We start from the raw sequence: 8,807 nt of genomic DNA, 5'->3' as shown, positions 1-8,807 counted from the left end.
TAAGATATCCAAGAACAGGTTTAATAGAATGATGTGAGGTGTCTGCATTGATAGGGTTAGTTTAACCCAATATTTTCACCTGCTCAAAGTTTTCACCCAACATCTTTATAAGGGGAATACAAGATCATTTAAAAAAATACATTTATTGAGATGTTAACTTAGTTATCCTTCTCTTAATCTTTACTTTGTTCTTTATTTTATGTTTAATTACTTAAAAATTACAGGTGCAAACTTTGCACAGGTGAAAATGCTTACGCTCCCCCTTTCTCACGTCACATGGAAACCTCTCCCAAATAAAACATTAGAAATGTCACAAAGAAGAAAATGGCAAAGGACAATTTCCACCTTGTGAAAAAACACATTTCCCATACACACTCTAAAAGATATTTCCCGAAATACACTTTCAGGACCCTCTCTCTACTGGTAAAAACACCTACAGTACGCTCTGTAGACATACTCTCCTTGTAAACTCCTTCTCGCTCTTACTTTCTTTTGCACTCTAACCCATCTCCCTCTCGTCATCCAATTATACTTTCTTGAGTTGGGAGATATGAAACACACCAAGTCAAAGGTCCCAACCGTGTCCCTCTACTTCAATAACAATTCCACATTGTGTCCCTTTCTGGTCCAAAATACATTCATTTACACAGGTAACACACTATCACCCTTAAAAGGCCCATGGTCCTTTGTCTAAAATGAACAGGCCTGGGTTTATTGACAAAATATAACAACCTATTTCTTCCTTTTAGACATGTAGGCACTTAAAGCAAAATATTCACATACATATTGCATATTTTCCCCCTTGATCAGCCAAATGGTGGGTATCAACAAGATAGATCTTTGGTTTGTAAACTATGTCCAGTTCTTCTTTTGCATTGTCTGCGGTCAGACTCTCACACTTCTTGTTTTCACTGGTCAGAGAAATGTCAACGCTCTGTCTTATTAGCCAACCAATCAGGACATGTACACAACTTCCTGTATTCTCTGTGATCACTTTCTTTCACCGTACACTCAGTGTGTGCCTATGTAAATGTATGCAATGTCTGGGGGTGTGAGATGTTTAATCGTGTGTCTGTGTTTGTATACATGTATGAGTGTTAGGCAGTATACTGTGTATGTACATTCAAGCGTGAGTCTCAAATACAAGTCACTGCTTGCAAAAACATAACCACTATCACGGTGGTTATGTACATTATTTCACTGCATCAACACTGGTAGTATTTAGCCCTAAGCCAAATGTTCCTATACTTGTCACTCTGTGGGGGTGCTTGGTTGTTCAGCAAGGTGCCTGGCTTCTAGGCCTGGCTAATAGCCATGGACAAACTGGCCTCCTGGCTTAAACCTCAGCATCATCTTAGATCAGCATTCTTCTGGCTCGCCTCTTTTTACTCTCCTCTCCTCCACCGCTGGCTTTCTGCCCTGTATGAAAGCCTTCTCTCCAGGGTCTGACCACATCCAAGTGGCCTCTTCTCTCCCATCCATCCTGCTCGAAACCAAAGCAAAACTACACATATCTTTATCTCTCTATCAGAATACAGAGAGGAACCATGATCATGCTGTGATCTATCTATTCGTTAGGATGAGAATCCTGTCGTTCCATGAGTGACTGTGTGTATGTGTGTGTGTCCACACACACACTCAGTTGCAGGGCATCCATGCAGTGTACATGGGGTGGTGCGGAGGTGGATGGTGTGGAAGGGGATACTGTGACGGAGGGTGTTGTTGAGGTGGGTACTGCTGAGGTGGGTACTGCTGAGATGGGTACTGCTGAGATGGGTACTGCTGAGATGGGTAATGCGGGTAAACGTGCTGCACCTGGGCCACGTAGTAGTTGCTGAAGTTGCCGTCTGCGACGTAAGGGGCCGGCTGGTAGTAGCAGGTGACGTTGGCCGTGTTGGGGATAACGTTCTGCTCGGCAAGGACCCGAAGGGCCAGGGAGGAGATGAGGCCCAGTGTCTGTCTCCTCTCGTGGCCCATCAGGCACACTGTGCTCTCCCGCACTACTCCATGCAGAGTGGCCAGATAGTCGTATTTCCTGTCCTCGAGACCCACAAAGTGGTTCTGGAGGTAGGATTCCAGCTTCCTCCTCTGCTCGCCCACCTCTGGGAAGTCTATGAAGAACCTGGAGCACATGTAGCGTTGCAGAAGTTTCATTTCGGGTCCGGAAGCCGCACAGAAACCCCGGACCAGCAGATGGCAGTATTTCAGTAGACCACCACCGCGAATCTCCTCAGGGCTCCGCGTGCAGATGAGGCGTTTGCGTAGATGGTCGAGGGCGGCGGAGAAATCACCATAGACGCTCTCTCCCAGGATGGTGGGGTGGAAGGTGGCTGCCATGGGGTGCTCGGAGCACTCGTAGAAGAGGAGAAGGGAATCCAGGCGAATCTGGAAGGAGTCCACACTGAACTCAAACTGGCGACGCAGAGAGTCCACAAACTTTAACTCCACATTCTTGCCTCTGTTGTTGGAGAGGGAGATGAGGCTCCAGCGGTCTGAGTCATTACACACCTTCACCATCTTCTGCACATAGGCCTCCTGAAAACACAATAACAAAGTTATAAGAACACATATCTATGGTAAATTGTAATAATAAATTAAAGATTAGATCCATTAATTATATTTTTTATTTTATGAATTGGTTGGTTTTTGAGACCTGAAAGCTGATTGGCTGAAAACCATTGTAAATCAGACTATTATACCTTGGGTATGACAAAACATTTATTTTTACTCTTCTAATTATCCTGGTAAACAGTTTATAATAGCAATAAGGCACCTTGGGGATTGGTGGAAAAAGTCCAATATACCGCTGCTAAGGGCTGTATCCAGGCACTTAGCAGTGGTATATTGGCCAGACACCACAACCCCTCGGGCCTTATTGCTTAAGTATAGTATTAACAGCATATCTATTAGTGATGAGGGGGGGGGGAAATCATTGATATAGTTACATATCGGGATATTATTTTTGACGATATATCGTAGTGAGTGCATTCTCCACACTCTCGTCCCCACAAGAACGTACTCAAGGGAATGTCCTCGGAATATGAGAGTGTGGAGCACGGTAGTATGCATATTGAGAAACACCCTATATGTTTTGCATTGAACAGGGGTAATCTTCTCCCTTATTTGGTCTGCTGGACAGCTCTAGTGTCGGGTCATGCGTAAGTAGGTATCTGGGTAAATGAGCGGATCCCGTTCCAATTGGATTAGTTTGAATCCTCTTTGTAGTGGAAACCACAGTTTCTACTATCTGCAGCCTTATCACCATGCAGCTTAGAATCCAGGGCAGAAATCTGAATGCATCACAGGCATACTGCAAAAAATGTATGTTAATACAATGTGGATTGGCATAACTGTAATTTATAGGCTGCTGTAGCATGCATAACTTATTGCATGCAGTAAGCTCATTGAGGGGAAATGAAGATGTAAAACGAATGTACTGCATTCTCATACTGGAGTATAACTTTCACTGGTTGCATTGTAACGCCAGCCATGATACGTTCTGCCCCGTAACAAGGCAGTTAACCCACTGTTCCTAGGCCATAGTTTAAAAAAAAGTAAAATAAAATACAAAAAATACGCAGCATTCAATGTTCATACAAACATTTGCGCATCTAAACTGTTACGTAATACACTGTATTAACCAGCAGTATGAATCTGAAATGATCATGTCAAATGATAATAAAAGTTAAATTACCTTTAAGGTCACTGGTGTGATCTTCTCCTTGTTCACTCCTTCGGGTAAGAAGTCTAGTAGAGCGTCAAGAACTATATCCTTCACCGTCTGAAACTCTAGTTCGCCTTTCATGTCGGCACAGAATATCAAGTCCAGATCCTTCCATCCCAAACCGCTGTCCTCGTGGAGAACATGGCTGGCCGCGGAACCGTTCAGGCGGACCTCCCGGACATGTATGCGTTTCTCCTCCATGCGACACCGGACCACTTTGACTATGTCCCGCGGTTTAATCTCCAGGGTTGGGAAGTTCCAGCGGCCGTGGATGGGGATGGACCCAGCCAGGATGGCGTCCAGGCGCTGCACTTGTTCCCAGTTCAGCACGCTGAGGTCGCTGCTCTCCCCGTCGACCAAACAGCCCTCCACTGGAGTCGATCGTCTCGAGTCGACTTTCTCGCCCATACTGATAAAAGGTAGATATGAAAATGTAAACGACAAAATTGTTCACTCCCTCCGTCTCTTGCTTTGCTGTGAAATAAGGCAGCCGTGTTGCCGCATGAGTAGCTTGCCAGAGTGCTTTGGCCACATCAACTGGCTGTATTTACCTTTATCGCCGTCCTTTAGATAACGTTGTTCATCATAACAAGTCGTGTCGTCTCCAATTTACGCACAGCAGACGTAGTTCCACTTCTCAGTTGCTTGTAGTGAAGTCGGGGTATATGTTCAGCTCGTTGCGCTGCGTAAAGCTAGCTGTCCAATCTCTTCCCTTTCCCCAAGTTCACCGGGATATTATTCGATTGTTGGGCGGGTCTCAATGGCTTGTACAGCCGTGGGCCTAGCTCACTGTCCCGTATTCGTTAGGTCACTGTGCGCTTTCTCTTCCGTCTGGGTCGCCATCGCCTAAAGTTGCGCCTGTCAATTAGCATTGATACAGAATAGCGTCTTTCACTTTAAGTTGTATCCCCACCCCTAACATAAATCGCCTCTTCTGTTAGAATCAAAAACATTTCAGCACCTCCAAAAGTTTATTTTCCTCCCACTTTTATACGCAGCAGGTTTCGCGTCTTTTCGAATATCTCTGCTGCTATTTTACGCATCAGATTTAACCTACGAAAGACGTATTCCTATACACCTTAACATACCATGACATAAAATGGTGTATTGCTTCTACTTGCGCGTTACATGTTTCCCGTGTTTCGCTTGATGGCAGTGCGTCGCATCACTGAGAGGTTCTGACGTCGAAAATGTTTTCCCCTGCGAAGGAACAGCGGGGATGGTTAGTTTGAGTGGCAGCTCGTTCCACCAATCGCTGTAATCGGTGCTTCAGGGTACATCGGTCGCAACGCGCAATTACTTTTTAAAACATTTTGTTCACCTTTATTTAACCATTTAGGCCAGTTGAGAAAAAATTCTAATTTACAACTGCGACCTGGCCAAGGTAAAGCAAAGCAGTTCGACAAAAACAACACAGAGTTACACATGGGATAAACAAACGTACAGTCAATAACACAATAGAAAAATATATGTACAGTGTGTGCAAATGTAGTAAGGGAATAAAGTTGTCCCATATGCTGATCTGAGGTCAGTTTCACCCACCCCATAGATTAACGTTATATTGGCAGAATGAACGCTGATTTTAGATCTGTCACTAGGCACATTCTACAAGAAGTCTTGCAAACTGACAAAGGCTGTTTTTAAAGATGCAACCCTTTGCACAGGGATTTTGATAAGCTTTTCAGTTATTTTACACCCTGAAGATTCACTACTAAAAGCCACATGCATGTGTTGTTTGACAAACTCCAATGTGTACATCATACCCTTCACATGTGTCACAGAGAGTACCTTTAATTATGCGTAATATTGTGTCAGATATGTAGATCATGATGTTTATACAAATATTAATGTTAACTATCAGTCATATTAATCTCTTGATATAAACTGGGCTATGCACGATCCTTCCCTATATCGCCCTCTAGGGGTGGCAAAATCTCTCTCGAAGTGTAAGCGTCACATGTCAAATCTTTAAAAAGTCAATATTCCCAATTCCTAATTTTACAGTACTTTTCACTCAGAATCCATCAGAGAGCTTCATTGGCATATCTGCGTCACTGTTGATTAGCCCATAAACCATCTTACTGCAGATTACCCTGTATGTACAGTAACAGTTGCGTGCACACACACATATATACATGCATACACACAGTCCCACACACGCATGTACATGTATGTACTGTATGTACACACACACACACACACACACACACACACACACACACACACACACACACACACTGTTCCTAGTAGGCCTGTGTTTTTCCCATGACTGATAAACCTAAGTTGCTCTTTTACTGTTACATGTATAACTTCCTGGCAGAAACCAGGAAGGAAAGACCACCCTGGCGAATGACCTGGCCCTGTGCATGCTCCGCATTGTAAAACCACTCTTTTAGTGACACAGAGGGCATGGCCATTTTGGGTCTATAAACAGAGACCTGGAAGAGAAACCTTTGCACAGTCACGCTATGAAACCATACAATCTTCCCCAGGGTTAACCTGTTGGAAAAGACAGAGGTGTGTGAGGGAAGAGGTGGCGAAAGACAACACTCTGACATGTCACACCTCTGAAAAGGGACTCCCTATCCAGGAACAGAATGGAAAATAGTTCCATTCACTACATTTGGATATCATAATTACACAGTGGTTTTTAGATTAATCGTTTCACAATAGTATCTGGAATATAGTCCATGCAGAAAGAATGACTGCAATTTCAACCCACCATTTCTGTGTGGCTACTTTCCCAGACTTGCAAACTTGCCAATGAAATGACTCAAGAAATTCAGCACAGTATAGCCTACCTTCACCTCCACCCAAACAGTTTAACCCCAGAATCATAATGGATTAAGGAAGATGGTGGTCAACATCTGGGGGAAGGGGTAAGACATAGGATTTACATAATGTTACACAACCCTGGAACATCTACTCTAGTCTCGGGGACGTTCTGTGTGTCTAAGTTGTAGAGGTAGTAGGGTTAGAGGTCAGAATGCAGCTACGTGCTTCCGGTTGAGATTATACATAGTCACGTTCACACAGGAGGGGAAAGAGAGGGCAGTTGAGTGAACTGATTGGTTTATAGAGGCTGATTTTACCAAGAATAACAAAAGGATCTTTGAAGACTTATTGTAACAAGAGATAATTATGAATCCTCTAGTTACCTAGCCTTTTTCACCATGTGATAGCTTCTGTTAGTCCCACAAGGAAGCTTGCAATAGAATAGAATAAAATGCAGTGCAATAAATTAATTACACATTATACAATACAGTAAAACTGTATTTCTTCAAGGCTGCAGTGCATGCACATTAGGCTACATAGTAAGTACACACACAGCTATAGTGCAGAAATATGATGTACCTGTATAAAAAATATATCAGCTATAGCGTATAGGTGAGAAATAGAGGGTCCATTTAACAGTCTCCAATCAGCTATTGACTCAATGTCAGGCTTAGGAGACCCTCCCCATGATACAGCCATTTAGATGAACAGGTGAAGACTGCAGATCCTCCCCTCCCCTCCGGAAATTCATTATAAGATTACCATGAGCCTGTGAGAGCCGAATGTACATCCCCACCCTTCCTCCCTCCCACTGTCCCTCAGAGCAGGCCCAGAAAAGATGCATTGACCTACTGTGCTTAATTGATACTCATAGATAGAAAGTACATAGAACTCACTGGACATTACAGTTTGGAGAGGTAACTTCAGTTGTATTGCAATTACACACGTCTGTGAAATATAGATTCTAACAAGGATATATAGCTGGTAAAAAGCACATGGTTTGTGGAATAGAAGTGCTAGCACAGGTGGAGTAGTGTCCTTTCTAGACAATGTACTTTGGAATTGTTGGCCCATGATACAGTAGGTGTAAAATTACAGACATATTTTCATTCTACAGGTTGCATTTCTATATGGCCACTCTCACCCCTCCCTGTGGCACTGACCTTAATGAGCTACCGCTCCAGAACTGACCTTCTGGAGCACACTTAGTAAGCCTTAGCTAAACGGCTCCATTGCTAATGAGATTCGCTGACTCGGTCTGCCAGCTAAACCAAGATGGACAGCTCCCATCCCTAAAGGGTACTATGTAACAGTGTGACTGTGTGTCTTGATAAATTAGTAACTTGTTAATTAGGCTATTTAAGGCATTGCTGTTCACAAGGCAACATCACTTTAAATTATTTCCTTTCGATGAAGAAATTAATAAGCGAGTTAAGAAGGACATAGTCAACAAAACTATTTGTTCAGCACTTTTGAAATGTACAGCGACATAATTCATAACATGGCCCGTTCTTACAGTAGTCTCCCTGTACACCAATTCAGAACCGTACGATAAATACAGGGGACATATAGGCAGAGAATTAAAGCTCTTACAATATTCGATGATAACATTTCTCTAAAAACAGGCCCATGTGCACCACCAAGTCAGAACAGTTGGCTAAGTTATGTGGGGGAAAGGGACCAAATGATTAGGGTGAGGCACATGTGCTACTAACAGCTTACTACACAACATACACTTAGTATTACTTTCTTAGCTACAGTATATAAACTCAGCAAAAAAAGAAACGTCCTCTCACTGTCAACTGTGTTTATTTTCAGCAAACTTAACATGTGTAAATATTTGTATGAACACAACAAGATTCAACAACTGAGACATAAACTGAACAATTTCCACAGACATGTGACGAACATAAATTGAATAATGTGTCCCTGAACAAAGGGGGGGTCAAAATCAACAGTAACAGTCAGTATCTGGTGTGGCCACCAGCTGCATTAAGTACTGCAATGCATCTCCTCCTCATGGGCTGCACTAAATTTGCCAGTTATTTCTGTGAGATGTTACACCACTCTTCCGCCAAGGCACCTGCAAGTTCCCAGACATTCCTGGGTTGGAATGGCCCTAGCCCTCACCCTCCGATCCAACAGGTCTCAGACGTGCTCAATAAGATTGAGATCCGAGCTCTTCGCTGGCCATGGCAGAACACTGACATTCATGTCTTGCAGGAAATCAAGAACAGAACAGGCATTATGGCTGGTGCATTGTCATGCTGGAGGGTCATGTCAGGATGAGCCTGCAGGAAGGGTACCA

The 8,807-nt window shown here is 43.4% G+C and overlaps 1 protein-coding gene across 2 annotated transcripts; it reads right to left on the bottom strand.

Moving 5' to 3' along the window:
- Positions 1 to 4,933, bottom strand: LOC110529705 (terminal nucleotidyltransferase 5A). 2 transcript variants are annotated; one of them, XM_021612157.3, is made up of 3 exons: positions 4,276 to 4,928; positions 3,695 to 4,133; positions 1 to 2,535 (listed from the first exon to the last, which is right to left on the bottom strand). In XM_021612157.3, exons 2-3 carry the CDS (start codon positions 4,130 to 4,132, stop codon positions 1,639 to 1,641), a joined length of 1,335 nt encoding a protein of 444 aa, XP_021467832.2. In that variant the 5' UTR covers position 4,133; positions 4,276 to 4,928; the 3' UTR covers positions 1 to 1,638. The 2 variants fall into 2 exon arrangements, with proteins under 2 accessions (XP_021467832.2, XP_021467831.2); XM_021612156.3 differs by having other exon boundaries at positions 3,695 to 4,933.
- Between the last annotated feature and the right edge of the window lie 3,874 nt (positions 4,934 to 8,807).

Source organism: Oncorhynchus mykiss, chromosome 8, assembly GCF_057628025.1.
Source record: "Oncorhynchus mykiss isolate SJ-2025 chromosome 8, ASM5762802v1, whole genome shotgun sequence".
Lineage (NCBI taxonomy): Eukaryota > Metazoa > Chordata > Actinopteri > Salmoniformes > Salmonidae > Oncorhynchus > Oncorhynchus mykiss.
This window is presented reverse-complemented; position numbering and strand designations above follow the sequence as displayed.